Source organism: Danio rerio, chromosome 1 (assembly GCF_049306965.1).
Source record: "Danio rerio strain Tuebingen ecotype United States chromosome 1, GRCz12tu, whole genome shotgun sequence".
In the NCBI taxonomy this organism is placed as follows: domain Eukaryota; kingdom Metazoa; phylum Chordata; class Actinopteri; order Cypriniformes; family Danionidae; genus Danio; species Danio rerio.
This window is the reverse complement of record NC_133176.1, coordinates 61,176,473-61,192,974: the sequence shown is the minus strand read 5'-3', so window position 1 is coordinate 61,192,974 and position 16,502 is coordinate 61,176,473. Positions and strand designations below refer to the sequence as shown.

The 16,502-nt window shown below is 38.7% G+C and overlaps 2 protein-coding genes across 3 annotated transcripts in view; both read right to left on the bottom strand.

Annotated features, from left to right (window-relative positions):
* Window positions 1-5,418, bottom strand: part of LOC141375328 (obscurin-like) — a 39,869-nt gene extending 34,451 nt beyond the window's left edge. Inside the window, exons 1-2 of one of the 2 annotated variants that reach the window (XM_073908226.1) lie at window positions 5,030-5,418; window positions 4,636-4,953 (exon numbers count right to left, since the gene is read on the bottom strand). In XM_073908226.1, the coding sequence (XP_073764327.1) occupies window positions 4,636-4,953; window positions 5,030-5,372 (661 nt within the window). In that variant the 5' untranslated portion in view covers window positions 5,373-5,418. The remainder of the gene's footprint in view (window positions 1-4,635; window positions 4,954-5,029) is intronic. The other variant, XM_073908222.1, reaches the window with a different exon arrangement.
* Window positions 5,419-8,422: 3,004 nt separating this feature from the next.
* On the bottom strand, window positions 8,423-16,239 carry LOC101887025 (polymeric immunoglobulin receptor-like). The gene is made up of 7 exons (XM_068220927.2): window positions 15,774-16,239; window positions 15,371-15,697; window positions 14,998-15,291; window positions 14,600-14,923; window positions 10,836-10,949; window positions 10,646-10,689; window positions 8,423-10,396 (listed from the first exon to the last, which is right to left on the bottom strand). Exons 1-7 carry the CDS (start codon window positions 16,117-16,119, stop codon window positions 10,223-10,225), a joined length of 1,623 nt encoding a protein of 540 aa, XP_068077028.2. The 5' UTR covers window positions 16,120-16,239; the 3' UTR covers window positions 8,423-10,222.
* Between the last annotated feature and the right edge of the window lie 263 nt (window positions 16,240-16,502).

Below are 16,502 nucleotides of genomic sequence, written 5' to 3'. Positions count from 1 at the left end.
CTACCCTAGCAATTGTTTATTTAAATATGATCATCTCAAAATATAAAATAAAAACATAATGGGTTGACTTTGTGAAATCATAAAACAGACTTGCAGAAAAGAGTTAATAAGAATAAATGAGCAAATACATTCTCTCCAGTAGATGGCGATTAAAGCTCAGTAATACCCCATGATGATGAACAGAGCTGCTTTGCAGGAACCCCTCAACCACGCATGTCAAACCACGCATTCTAAACATAATCTTATGAAACTAGCTCAAGTGACAACTATATTAAATTTAAACCAGTTTAAATAAGTTTATATGTTTAACAACTGCAAAAAAGATCAACATTGCTAATCATAAAATTCAAACGGTCGCTGAAAAGTTATAAATAATGGTTTTCTCATTTAATACTGAAAACAAATTAAAGTCAGTTATAACTGCCTATTATCAAACCACAGGCGACTCATTTTATTACTTATCATTGGCTGCGACATTGCCACTTTTGCGTTAATACCTTTTTCTCGCCTATAGGCTACATAACAATAAAACAATAATCTGGACAAACTAACACATTTTGCAAACGTTTAACCATGGCAGAACCCCAAAAATTTGAAAAAAGAAGAGAAAGACAGGCAGAGTGATAAAAAGGATAAATAGAAATATTAATTTAGAATCACGGATGACTTATTTAAGTGCAATAGCCCAATTAAATGTCATACAATAATAATATTAACAATCATAATAATAATTCAAATGATGAAAATGTATAACCTATGCCAATCCTGACATAGCTGCGTTTAAACAGCGCAAACATTACTCCTTATAGTTATGCCATATTAGGCGGTTCTGTGTGAATAACTGAAGACGCTCCTTTAATGCATTCGCATGTTAAATTATTTTAAATCAGACGCCCCATCCATAACCAACCTTAAATCATAGGCCTACCTGAACTCTGTTTTGTGTGACATTCTCATAAAATCTCTCTGGTTTTGAAAATCTTTGTTCGTAATTGTTCTTAGCCCTGTCAATGTTTATCTATTTTGTATTATTATTATAATATTTCCTCTCCTGTTTCTCTTACGTTTATATTCTTTAGCTGTCAATATAATACTTAGTGTCTATGGAAGAAAGAGTCAATAAAGATAGACAATGTGTAACATCATATTCATCAAAAGACGGTTTATGTGCAAGTAACCGCACCGGTCCGAGCAGGTAACGAGCCAGCATGGGAGACAAGCTCCGATAAGATTGCAGAACAACGTCTGTCCCTGGATCCGAGGAGTGAGCTTTACGCGATCACCAGCTGGCTTCCGTTACATAAGGGCAAATATAGATGATTAAAACCTCATTTACTCATTTTACTCATACTTTTTATCATTTATAATGTCCAAAGCATTGATATTAATATTAAATGCTACTTTTGTGCCTTTAATAGCCTTTTTCTCGCCTGTTTACTGGGTTAAAAATCTTACATTATTCCATCTCCACCTGCTGGTGAAAGCTAGAGCAGCTGGCGATCTTCACTCTGCAATCTATTGCTTTTCCTGCAGTTCCCGGATGTAATGTTGAATTTTAACAGTCGAATTTGATCCACTGAATTTATGGAAGCGAATATTTGAACTGAAATAAAATGAACTGAAAATTACCTTTTGAATATTATACATCGTATTTTTAAAGGGTTTTGAATATTTTTTAAGTGAAATCTGAAAATTGAATATGAATTATTGAATTTTTAAGTTTGAAAACGTGTTTGAAATATTTTTCGTTGAAATATTCACAGCTTAAATATACAGATATGTTAAATTTCAGGACCTAAAAATACAAACCCTGGAATTCAAGTCATAAAAATGCAAGCACTTGTTAATACGGTGTATTATTTTTTTCAGTTTGTGATATTCAACAAGCTTTTTAATTCAAGACTTTAGGCATTGATTTTGTTCCATAGATTTGGATGATATTTTAACGTCAGGATATTGAGAGATGTTGTGTTATATCACTCCAATACAACTGTGAACACACTACACTACACACAGTTCTGCCCAAACAGCTTACAAAAGTAGATTTTGCATCATAGGTGCCCTTTAAATGAGTCTAGAATAATTAATTTATGCTATTTTCAACAACCACATGGTGACTCAGTAGTTAGCACTGTGGCCTCACAGCAAGAAGGTTGCTGGTTCAATTGTCGGCTAGGTCAGTTAGCTTTTTTCTGTGGAGTTTGCATGTTGTCCCCGTGTTGGTGTGGGTTTCCTCCAGGTGCTTCAGTTTCCCCCAAGGTCCAAACACATGGGCTAAAGGGGAACTGATGAACTAAATTGGCCGTAGTGTATCGGTGTGTTTGGTTGTTTCCCAGTGCTGGATTGCAGCTGGCAGGGCATTCGCTGCATAAAACTTTTGCTGGAATAATTGGCGGTTCATTCCACTGCAGCCACCCCTGATCAATAAAGGGACTAAGCTGATGAATGAATGAATGTTATTTTCAACTACACTTATTTTACCGCCTGATAAACCCAGAATTATTATGCTTCAGGATTGTTTATGCCATTAATGATAGTCCATGGAATTATCTGTACCACCTGTAGTCATGATGCAAAACTGAATAATACGGAAAATGATCTTATTAACAGATTAGATTAGAGTGCAAGTGATTATTTTCAAGCCCAGCCTGATTAACTACAACACTTGGTTGAACTTGTGTCTGTTTGAGAGCTGTTATTATGTGGAGTGGAAACTGAAACGTCTAGAAATGTCCTTTTGGGGTTTTATTTCTGTCTTCATCATGACCTCAGAATGCCAAATGACATGAGATGACAAATTATTTTAATCATGTAAAAGAAGCAACACGAGCAGCAGTGGAAACTTTAAAGCGCCTCGACAGACCACAAGACATCTGTACAATAATACATGTGTATAAAAGTCTGAGTGAAACTTTATAATAACAGTGCATGAATAATGATGCATTAATATGTAAACTAAAGTGTTAAAAACTCTGGTGTAAAGCAACTAGTTCAGTTCAGTGTAGTAAATGACCATGGTGTAATCAGAGTAAACCTCGTCTGTCATGAAGGCGTCTGCAGCTACTCTGAGAGTCTCTGCGTGCTTCTGGAAAATGACGATTGTTTCATCAGAGGGGGTTGTGGGTAACGGTGTGTGAACTGCAGCATCGCTTTGTTTCTCCTGTCCTAATTTACACACAGCCAGAGTGAATGCACCAATAAAAAACACAGACACACACACAATAATAATGAAGATCATGGAGACATCTGAAAGAAAACACACAAACAAAGTAGTATTACATTTTCATTGTTTACACTAGGGGTGTCCACACTCGGTCCTGGAGAGCCGGTTTCCTGGAGAGTTTAGCTCCAACCTTAGGCCCTGTTTACTCTAATGTGTTTTCGTTTTAAAACGCATACGTTTTGCCATGGTTACGCCATCCATCCACACTACGCCGAAGTTCTCAAGCGCCAAAAATGGAGCGTTTTGGAAACGCTGGAGAGGCTGTTTTGATTCTGAAACGCTGCTGCTTCGTCTCAGTGTGGATGAAGGAAAACAGGGACATCTAAAAATGGAGGCGGGGCTGCTGAGATTCGCTAGCTGATTGGGGCTTTTGTGTCATTGCTTATCCTTCCCTTATTCGTCAAGCCCCTATCACATGACTATAACACATGGCTTTAACGCTAGCGGAAGACAGCACATTTACATTTACATTTACATTTAGTCATTTAGCAGACGCTTTTATCCAAAGCGACTTACAAATAAGGACAAGGAAGCAATTTACACAACCAAGAGCAACAATGAATAAGTGCTGTAGGCAAGTTTCAGGTCTGTAAAGTCTAAGAAGGGAAGTATTAGTAGTATTAGTATTTTTTTTTTATTTTATTAATTTTTTTTTTGGTACAGTGTGATATTCAGAGAGGCAATTGCAGATTAGAAAGTGTAGTGGAGACTAAATAGTTGGGTTTTTAGTCGTTTCTTGAGCAGCAGACCAGCCTTAACTGTAAACAATGACACGGACACAGAAATGGAAGCGTTATTTGCACTATTGTCTGTTTTAGGCGCTTTACGGTTAGTAACAACTCGACCTCGTCGTCTGTCCACAAAAATTTGTCTCTTGCTTTCTTTGCCATTGCGTTCATTGCTCAACCTGCGTTTGTTGACTAACAATAACCAAATGCTGAGCGAGACGCATGCTTCCTGTTTATACTAGAGCGCACATGCCCAGAGTGCGCGAATGGTCACGTGATACACGTTTTTGGTGGCGTAGATATGTTCAGAAACGCTAGGTGAAACGCTAGTGTGGACGCGGATCGTTTTTGATCTAAAACGCCGTTTTAAAACTAAAACGCACGAGTGTAAACGGGGCCTAAATCAAACACACCTGAAATAAGCTAATCAAGCTCTTACAAGAAACTTCCTGGCAGGTGCATTGAAGCAAGTTGGAGCTAAACTCAGCACGACAGCGGCCCTCCAGGACTGAGTTTAGACACCGCTAGTTTACACAGTTGTTATTTGTTTCCGTTTCATTTGATTTTTGGTAAAAAGTGATCATGACTTTTAAATTCAGCAGCAGAGCAAAACTTTTTAGGATGACACCAATCACAAACACAAGACTTTTATATGTGACATGAGAGAAAGTTTGATCTACTCACCCATAATCTGCAGATGTACAGTATTAGTAATGTAGTAACTGTACGAGTGCTTGTTGACCCAAACTCCACATAAGTAAACTCCTCCATCACCTGCTGTCACTGCAGTAATGCTCACACTGAATGAGTTTCTCTGTCTGTCATCAGAAATACTGAATCTGTCTTGCTTATTTAATGTGCTGTAAATCATCTCAATGGAGTCTCTTTCTGGCTTCAATATGACTTTTGCATGGTTAATCTGATTGTGTGAATATTCACAGCTGAAGACAGCAGTTTCTCCACTGTTCACCGTCACTCTCTTGGACATATTACAGCATGAGTCTGAAACATTACACATAATTAAAACCTTTAAAAGTATTAATAGATTTATACTGAAAAACTTTGATTTTAAACTGACCTTCTTCCACATTGAGTATCATATATAAACGCTTCCCCTGTTCAACATCAACTGCGTATCTTCCAGCATCATCTGTGTTCAGATCTCTGATGAAGATCATGAGGTTTCCATCATTGTTTTTAAACAGAGTGAATCTTCCTTCATTAATCCATCTCTCATGTTTAGTGTCATTGATTATTGTCCTCCAGTCTGGTAATTTGGCCAGATATTTAGCAGAGTCACTGACCCAGAGTTTCCCAGAGTCCAGCATCAGGCTTCCTCCAGAGTATCCAGTGGCTGAAAGAGAAGAAATCTGACCTGAGATCAGCTGTAGAGTCAAGATAAAGATGAGGAGGATCTTCATTGTGACTTGAGTTGAGTGTGTTGTTGATGCTGAATGATGAGTGTGTGTGTCTCTACATCAGTCTGCTTTAGTGACTTCCTCATTCTTCAGCTCTTTATCAGTAATGAGCAGCTTTACTGGCGTTACTCACACACACAGCGACACCTACAGGACAAACACTGACTGATCATCACATTCAGCACTCACACACAAATCTAAGGGCTCTGTTTTGACGATCGAGTTGCAAAGTCCAAAGCGCAGGGCGCAAAAGCATTAATGGCATGCCCAAATCCACTTTAAGGTCGGGTATGCTCGGATACACTCCTTAAAAGTTAGCAAATGAAACCCCATATGGTCTAAAACCTGACAGGTTGACAAATCCACGCTTGTTTTTAATAAAGAAAATATAAATCTGCATATAATAAATAATATTGCTAATAATAATAACATTATACAGATGCAAGGTGTCATGAATAAACTGAAAAAGCCCCCCGAGATGAAGAAGGCCTGGAGGCAGTGGTGTTTATATTTATGTAGAAAATAATAATGTTTGTAATATTTTATTCCTTTAATTATTTTTCATATGTAAATATATTTGTGTATTGCTGTTCATCCTGTGTGCATTAAGCGATGTGTAAGGGAGGTGCACAAAGATCTGCTCTCTGCTGGTCTATTGAACAGTCTATTTTAGTTCCTCAAAATAGCAACGCGTCAGCAGTGCGCCTCAACACACCTCCTTTTTTAGACCAGAATGCCTATGGGCACACATATGAGTGCAAATGCATTTACTATTTAAACAGCGTGGTGCAACACGTCAAAACGACTCTTGTGCCAAGCTGAAACTAGCAAACAACAATTGCGCCGTGCCTTGCACCGCATCGGGCCGGGTGTATGATAGGGCCCTAAGGCTAAAGGGATAGTTCACTCAAAAATGAAATCTCTATCATCATATAAGCTACTCGCCCTTTACTTGTTTCAAACCTTAAAGAGTTTTTTTTTTTTTTTAACCTGTAACCATTGACTTTCCTACTACGGAAGTCAATCGAAACAGGTTTCCAACATTCTTCAAAATATCTTATTTTGTGTTCAGCAGAAGAAAGCAACTCATACATTTATTAAACAAGTGTGAGTATATCATGACAGAACAACTTTTGGGTGTACTACCACTTTAAACGCCTGGAAATCATTTTTCTTCACCTTGACTGAGCCAAAAATCCTTGTAAATAGAACATTTAATAATAATCAATGATAAATGACTAATTTCAAGCATACTTATGTAAATTAATGAAAACAGTTGAACAGAATTATTTTAATGAAACTAGTGTAGTTTAGAATCATTTTAATGAAACTAGTGTAGTTTATAATAATTTTAATTGATGAAAACTAAACTTTGACTAAAACACAAGAAATATGAAACTAATAAAAATGTAGCCCTCATATCAAGTATTTCAATGAACTACATAGACATGTACACTAGATGGAGACAGAGGATTTAATACGTATTATGCATTTTTTATTTATTTACCAAATGTATTTTTATTATTATCTATTATTATTATTATTAATATTTATTACGTATTTTAAACATTAATTAAAATGTTACCCTGTTTTACCATTAATACCCAAAACTACATCTAGTTTTACATTCAAGCATTTGCTTTTTAAAACTATTCTACAAGTTTTTTTGTGAATCTTTTTTTTTTTTTAGAAATAATTAATTAAATATTATATTATAATTATTTCTCAGCATAATTGATTACAGCCCATTTTATATTTTTCTCCATTTCTTACTGAATATAGCCAGTGTATTTCGGTGCATTTGAACAAAACAGATTTATTATCATTATTATTAAACAGATATATTTATTAAAATAATATTTTAGTCATCAAACATATTTAGAGTTTGAAAGATAATACAATTAAATTCAAGCAAAATATTGCAAAAATAAACCAAAACCTAGAAAATTTCAACAATTTTCTTCTTTTTTTTGCTTCTGATTTTTGCTCTGTTTTAAATTTGTGTTTAACAGTTTTCTATAACATATAAATTTGGCTGTACAAGTGTTTGGACCGTTATTTTAAGTTGGTTTGTTAGATAAGCTCCAGATTTGACGTCAGTACTGAACAATCTATTGTGTATGCACTAATGTCATATTGTAGAGCTTCCTACTAAAAAAGGAATTTAAAAGAGAAATTTGTGAGGGGTGAGGGGTACATTTTCAATGTATATCATTGCATGGTGAATGTTTATTATTTTTTCATTGTCATACAACAGTGTTGTTAAGAGTTTGTAATACTCTTACTGTGAGGAATTGAGGAGTCCTGCAGCGTGCAGTTTCTTTGTTCTTTGTAACTGCGGGTGTTCAAAAGACAAATGAGCTCTGTGTGAAGATCAGCTGTAAGTTGTAATTAATACGTAATATTAACTCCTCTCTAATGTTTACGAACACCTCAGAGCTTCACATGGACATCCTGTGCCTAGTGCTATATAAAGGAAAAGGGAAGGAGTTTGTTCCTGTTTGGCTTTTGTGGGTTTTGTTGTGGTCATACCATGATATAATATTCAGAATCTCAAAGAGAAAGGCCTAAATAAAACACTTTATAGACAAAACGGAAATATTATTTATTTATTTATATATTTTTTACTGGCTATTATGTGTACAATAGCCTTTATTTGAATGAAGTAGAAAATTTAAGTAGGCATCACGGTCGCGTAGTGGGTAGCATGATTGCCTCATAGCAAAAAGGTGACTGGTTCAAGCCTTGGCTGGGTCATTTCTATATGGAGTTTGCATGTTCTCCTTGTGTTCCTCCGGGTGCTTCGGTTTCCTAAACAAGTCCAAAGATGTGGCACAGGTGAATAGTGTTCATAGTGTATGTGTGTGAATGAGTGTCTATGGGTGTTACCCTGTGATGGGTTGCAGTTGGAAGGGCATCCGCTGTGTAAAACATACGCTGGATAAGTTGTTAGTTCATTCCGCTGTGGCAACCCAAGATCAATGAAGGGACTAAGCCGAAAAGAAATTGAATGAATCAATGAAAATTTAAGAACTAAAAAAAAAAAAATCCTGTAAGTGGTTGAAAGGTTTATTGGTTTGGACTTAAAATATCAAAATACAAGAACAAAATGTTTTTAATTGTTTATCTTTTAATCAGAATAACACTGCAAACATAAAACACTGGGGCATTTACAAGAAAAGACAGAATAATGTTTATACTAACGAGTATATGTATATATATTTATATACTTTTTCTAAAATTGCACAGCCTTGAGTGATAACAAATAAAAGAAAGATATTGCAAGATTAAACAATGCCATTCCTTTGGGCAAATTCTGAAAAACAGTACTCATAGTTACTGATGTAACCCCACCGGTCGTACACCACCCAACCCGCTCTGAGCTCAGATTGAACTGGCGACTTTCCACATGGGAGTCAGTTGCTCCAACAAAGAGGTTAAAGACGACGGCCTCTAGCAATGCATATATGCAAATATGGTCACTCAGAACAATTCAGAAGGTGGTTTGTAGGTGAAACTGTACAGATCTAAACACATCTGGTTATTAAAACCACATATGTACATTTTACCCCTTATTTAAAAATATAAACATGGGAACAGATGCGTTGAGGGCTGCAAGAGCTTGAGCAACGGAAAGATGTTTAATTTAGCCTATAATAAATGTGTTCATGGAGCCTCCTTGTGTGCTTGTCATAATGTTTTACAGCCTGCATATAAAATTATTTAAATGCAAAAATAGATAAATAGCTTACGCTTCTGTAAATAATAATTTAACTAAAATGTAATGTATCTGATGCTTTAGTTACAGTAACCTAATTAAATTGGCAAAGAAATTAAATATTTACCATAATTAAAACATATGAAGTGACCAGACATAAACAGGTTCAGTCTTTGCCTTCTGCTCTTCAGTCTCACTGTGAGTTTTACTGACTGAACACAGAACTGAGAACTGAGAGTCTGAACCTCCACCTGCTTTCTTTGGCTTTGAGCTGGATGTAAAAATAACACAGAGACACATACAAACACAAAACATACTTACAATGTTCCAGAGAAACTTTCAGACAAAGCTAAAACTCCTTACAAATGATGAATACAGGGAGAAATAAAATACTATACGACCTTCTCATGGATAAGCTATAGGAGTATGAGAATATTTAGACCTATCCTAAAAAAATTATACAAAAAAATCACGTGAAATCATCTAATTTATATTTCACAGTAGAAAAGCATAATATTAATGTGTTAAACATGTGAAAATGTAACCTCACTTATTATTAAACTAACAACAATATCAAGAAATGATGACAAAAATTGCACAAGCAAGCTGTAAGCATTGATATCAGAAACACTAACTAAGAGCAAACAACAAGAATTAACTAAAACAATTTTGAAAAAGACATGAGGAAGTTAATGCATAAAGCAAGTCGGTAAAAAAATAAGGGTATTAAAAATATTTATGTCATAATTAATATTCAGATATTCAGAAAACACATTAATAATTTTAAAAGCTCTTAAAAAGTACAAATGATGATTGTCAATTTTCATCATGAAGGATGGCTAAACTTGTGTCTGTTGAGAAGCTGCGGTTTGTTTACTGTAAAACGCTACTGCTGTGTTTGAAGTGGAAACTTTATAGTTTATTCTAGAAATATCTCTTTGGGGTATTATTTCCTGTCTTCACCATGAGCTCAGATAAAGCGAGATGAAGAACTATTTTAATGGTGTGAAAGAAGCAACACGAGCAGCAGTGAAACTTCAACAGAGTGAACTGAACAACAATCAAACCCAACCCAGCCAAATATGAACTAATATATGATCCACTGCTGTACTGTGATGATCTGTGATGGGTGAGTTTACTGTGGTAAAACGACTGTGGTATAATCAGAGTAAACCTGACTTGTCCTGAAGGTGACTCCAGCTTCACTGAGAGACTCTTGATGCTTCTGGAAAGTGACGGATGCGTACAGAAGCCCAGCAGAAGATGCTCCATCAGGACTGACTGTCTGATCATGTCCGCTGTCTGATGACTGAACATGTGGAAACCAAGAGAAAATGAGCTGAGTTTGTATGTGTATAATATCACACTTTCTCTTTCCTTCACATCTTCACACACACACAGACTTGTTTCTATATCCCAGTAGTGACTCTCATAGACGCAATGATGTTTCTACTGTATATACTGTATATTCTCTTCCACAGTGACACAGGTCTGTATGAGTCTGTGTGCATTTAGTCCCCACTGAGATATAAAAACAAGTACACACACAGTAACTCACAGTAGTTTTCCCCCTTGTTTTCTTCTCTGCTGTACAGTTTTTTCCTATAGTACCCAAAAAGAAAACAAATTCATCAGTATGATGAAGACAGACAGACCCAACAAGACTAAGGAGCCCGATTGTTCAATATTCATATGTTATGAATATTCATGTCCAATATGTCTCATATTCAAGAGAGAAATGATCAGACCTGTTCTCTTGTGTCCTATTATACACACAGTCAGAGGGAATCCAACGGCGAGCAGCGCAATCACACACACACCAGTAATGATGATAATGGAGATTTCAGTTTTCATGGAGAAATCTGAAAGAAAATACATAGATCAAAATAAATAGATGAAATCATAATGACAGACGGCCATGAAAAATATATGCTATAATGAATTATATGAAAACAAGTGAGTGATTTTTTTTTTATTGAGGACAGGCAGAGGAAAAAAACACCAACAAGGATGGAAAGTGTAAGATTCCCCAGAAGGGGGGTTTATTTTAGGTGGAAGTGAAGGCATGCATCATGAAAGTCCTGGCCCAGAAGGTGAGGGTGCTCTGCGGAACAGGTCATTAAGCTCCAGGACTGCCCTCTTAATGCCATGGCCTCCTTTTCGACAGCAGCATAGTTGGACTCTGCAGGGGAAAGCTTCTAACCCTTGTAGATGATGTGTTCCTCACCATTGTGGAACTGGGACTAATCCCAGGCCGGAGTCGGAGGCATTGGTCTGGATGATGAAGAGGTAGCTGTAGTTTGGTGTATGTAGGAGCAGGTATGATGCATGGACTAGAGGGACTGGCAGGGGTGGACTGGGATGGTAATTTTGCTTGGGACAGTTATTGAACATCAGGCCACTTGAGTGAAGAGTGGTGGGGAAAGCGATTGGTAAGTGAGGGGGATTCATGTTGGCAGGCCAGATTGTCCATCAGGCAACTGGGAAATGTCCGAGTGCTCCCTATGGCTAGTCCGCCCCTGGGTACTGGAATGCTGGTTCAGCTGCTGGGTTCCAGGGGATCTTTTCTGGCTGCCCCTTTTTTTATCAGGTCAGTTAGTGGGATGGGTATGTATGAAAAGGTGAGGACAAAAGATTGATAGTAGCCAGCTAACCGCAAAAAGGTATGTACCTGGGTCCTGGGCAAGAGATATTCTGCAGCACCTCCTCTTTGCCTGCTGGGGTTGAAGCCCCTGTCTGATGTGGTGCCCTAGGTACTTTGCTTCAGCGTGTCCCAGATGACATTTCCTGGGATTTGCAGTGAGCTTAGCCTACTGTAATTCCAACAGCACCCTCCCTAGTAAGATGGTCCTGCCAAGACCTTGAGAGGCGACCACATCGTCCAGATATGTGGCTACATATGCTTTGTGTATGATGTCCATCATGCGCTGGAATGTTGCCCTGTGGAGCGTCATGGGAAGAACTCGTTAGTGCCACTGTCCACCAGGTTGGAGAAAGTGGTCTTCTCTTAGCCATACAGGGAGAGATGCACTTGTCAATGACCTAACATTGTGATAAATCCGGCTCCTCCGTACCAATTCAGGAGTTTTTCCACTCGAGGCGTGGGGTACCTGTTGAAGCTGAAGAACTCATAGAGCTCCCAAAAGTTGTTAAAGAATTGGAGGGTGTCATCAAGCTTCTGGAACATCATTACAGGGCTGGAGCACAGGCTACAACATGGTTCGATGATCTCTAACGTTACCATCTTCTTCTGGATTTCCTCGTTGATAGTCAGGCAGTTAGCGCCTGGTGCTTGATAGGACCACTGCTGTATGATGAGCCCAGGTGCAGTAGAGATTTTATGCCGGATTACTGTTGTCTACCCGGGCTTCTACAAGAACACATCCTTGAACTGACCACCCAGGGCTTAAAACTCCACCTTCCGTGTGGCTGAGAGCTGCTCTCTGATGTGGACAATAGGATCGTCTATCATGTGGCATAATTGCTGATGACCAGAATATGTTCATGCCTGCGAGCGGACTTTGGTAGCGTCTCAACCAGGTCCAGGCCAAATAGGTCAAAGGGCACCTCGACAATGGGAGCAGGATCAGTGGGCTGGGGGGAGGCAGCTTCAAGCCTGGTCCAATGGAACGGATCTTGGGTCCGCTGGGTTGTGTTGCAGTCCCCAGGGTGACCAGCCATCAGGTGTGGGTTATCTCAAGATCCCTATTTTAAGATACACAGTACAGCAGACCATGTTAGAAGACGAAGTGTGGGAGAGGTGAGGCGCAGGTGAATGTTCTACTCCATCCACTATTCTCACAAGCAGTGTTTAAACCTGTTGCAGGAGTTCAGAGTACAGGTTACCTGGTGACACTCTTTCCCCTCTGTTGCTTTCGATAGCCAGCATCATTGGCTGGTGTTTAATTGGCATCATTTTCAGTAGAGTAAATCTTCAAACTGCAGCCAATCTCCTCCCAGGAGGAGGGGGACTGGTAGATTGAGGACAATGCCAGCTTCCGGTGACCATGCACTGGAGCCAGCTGCAATGATGATGTGTTGGGCCACCACATAAGCGATATCTCCATGTACGCAGGTTATTTGGGGGTTGGCTTTGCTCAGGGACTATGGTGGGATGCACTATGCAGCTGGCCAGCCTGCTCTTGAGGTGGGATATGGATCGGGTTAGGGACAGGTTTGGTGGTATGGGTAGGTTTAAGGGTGGGTTAGGGTGTAAGGAAAGGTCAACAGTGTAATTACAAATGTAACTATAGAAGTTAAGATTTTAGAATATGCTGCAGGTTTTTAACCTAAAAGCGTGAATGTCGCAAAGGCCTACATAGGATTGTGCGAACTGCTGGACGCGTAGTAGGAGGGGAGATTCCCTTCCTCCAGGACATCTACACCAGGCATTGCATGAAGAAAGCCAAAAAAATTATCAGCGACTCCAGCCACCCAAGCCATAGACTTTTCTCTCTGCTACCTTCAGGCACATGGTTCCGCAGCATCCGGTCACGCACCAGCCGACTGAAGGAAAGCTTCTTCCCCCAGGCTATCAGGCTGATGAACACTTAACACACCCCACACTCCATACCCCTCACTGCACACCATCAATATGTAGCATGCACTGCACTTTAACCAATCCATACTTGAAACAATACTGCCTACAACTATGGGTACACCTATTCATTGTACAAATCGCTGTAAATTTTACATTGTCCTGTTTTTTTGGGGGAGTATGCTGTTGTATTTGCACTGTCTGTATTTTGCACTGTCGTTGTATTTGCACTATATTTTGTACTGTCAGGAGCCAGCACCTAAGCTTTTCACTCATCATAGCACACTTGCTGCTGATGATGTGACAATAAAAGTGATTTGATTTAATGGTGTGTAAAGTGAAAGTGGTGGGTTGGTACAGTGGTGCAGTGGGTAGCGCTGACGCCTCACAGCAAGAAGATCACTGGTTCGAGTCCTGACTGGGTCAGTTGGCATTTCTGTGTGGAGTTTGCATGTTCTCCCCGTGTTGGGGTGGGTTTTCTCCAGGTGCTCCGTTTTCCCCCACAGTCCAAAGCCATGCGCTATAGGTGCATTGGGTTAGCTAAATTGTCTCTAATGTATGTGTGTATGTCCTAGTCTTCCAGGTTGGGAGTTGAGCATTGGGCTAATGACCCACCTTGTAAAAATGAAATGTAATGTAACACCAACATAGTACTGCTAAATATCAAGTTCAATATAAACGGCCCTGGGAGTAAGTAAGTGATAATATTTGAAATAATAAACATGAACTCTTGCTAACTCATGTGTTATTATTAAGTGCTTCTGGACAAATAGACAAATGCAAGAGTGTGGCACAAAAAAAAAAAAAAAAAAAAAAAAACGAATGAATAAACAATCTAAAATGCAAGACACACATAAACTGCACTTTTTAATATATTATTATTGCTTTTTAGCTGTTAATCGACCTTTAATTTAAATACTTTCAAGTTAATCAATACATCAATGTTCTGTAGAAAAAAAAAGAAAACTCAATTACCATCACTGATGACGCTGAGCTGGATTTTAGTGGTCAGGGAGATGAAGGTCAGATGTGTGTCTCTGGTTTCTGCTCCACACCAGTAAACTCCAGCATCTCTGACACTCGGATTACTGATGCTCACTGTGAAAACTCTCTCTTCACTTCCCACAGATCCTGCAGGAGTCAGTTGTGGATCTTTAGATACTCTCCTGATCTGGCAGCTCTTATGATCATCCTCTTTACAAAAATAATTTTTATTCTGTTGTTCTGGGATCTGACAGCTGATCTTCACTTCTCCACCAAGATGAACAGATTCATTCATGACTTTTGGATATTCCCCATCTGTTATGCAAGATAATAGAAAGTCAGAAGAGACATCTTATATATTCAGTTTAAAGTATCTGCTGTTTCCTCACCGTGTCTGACTTTGAGCTGAAGTTGAGTGAATCTCTCAGTATATTCAGAGTCCTTCACTCCACACCTGTATGTTCCTGCATCTGCAGCTTTCAGCTCTCTAAAAAACACCATCAAGACTCCTGCTCTGGTGTCGTCATCTACAGACACATCTCCATTCTCCATCCATTCTTCTGAACATCCAGCTGATGATTCTTTACAGATGTATCTGGTGTTGGTTTTGTGTTGAGGATGTTCACACTTGATCATCAGAGCAGCTCCTGAGGAGCCAGTCACTGTAGACACGCCCACTTCAGCTGTCAATCACAGATATAACAACTGATCACATTTTTCCACAAACAGAACACTTGTATAATCAGAGATTATTTGACTTACTGATAACATGGAGATGAATGGTGTGAAGAGTTGAGTAATTGTAGGAGTTTTCTCTGACCCAAACTCCACATAAGTAAACTCCTCCATCATCTGCTGTCACTGCAGTAATGCTCACACTCAAGACGTTTCTCTGTCCGTCATCAGACATATGGACTCTTCCTTCTTCTCTGATTCTGGCCGTTGTGTGTATGACAGATTTAACAGAGTCTCTCTCTTCTTTAAATATGACTTTTGCATGGTGAATCTGATTGTGTGAATATTCACAGCTGAAGACAGCAGTTTCTCCACTGTTCACCGTCACTCTCTTAGACACATCACAGCATGAGTCTGAAACATTACACATCATTAAAACCTTTACAATTATTAATAGATTTATACAGAAAAACTTTGATTTTAAACTGACCTTCCTCCAAATTCAGTATCATATATATACGGGTTTCCTGATCAACATCAACTGCGTATCTTCCAGCATCATCTGTGTTCAGATCTCTGATGAAGATCATGAGGTTTTCATCAGTGTTTTTAAACAGAGTGAATCTTCCTTCGTTAATCCATCTCTCATGTTTAGTGTCATTAATTATTATCCTCCAGTCTGGTAATTTGGCCAGATATTTAGCAGAGTCACTGATCCAGAGTTTCCCAGAATCCAGCATCAGGCTTCCTCCAGAGTATCCAGTGGCTGAAAAATTAAAGCTCTGAACTGAGATCAGCTGTAAAGTCAAGATGAAGAAGATGAGGAGGATCTTCATTGTGACTTGAGTTGAGTGTGCTGTTGATGCTGAAAGATGTGTGTGTGTGTATCTCTGTCTCTACATCAGTCTGCTTTAGTGACTTCCTCATCAGTTCTTTATCAGTAATGAGCAGCTTTACTGGCTTTACGCACTCATACAGCTACACCTACAGGACAAACACTGAATCTGCTCTAGGTAAGGACTAAATCACACTCAATTTAATCACATCTGCATTATTTTAGTCTTCCACTAGAGGACGACTGTAAACTGAACATGTAAATTCATGTGTAAGATCATTTAGATCAGTGTTTCTCATCTGCAGGCCTTAAACACACCACACAGCACTTTGGTTGTTGCTAGAAGGGATACAGCAATGGACAGAAGTGTATGAGAATTAGTCA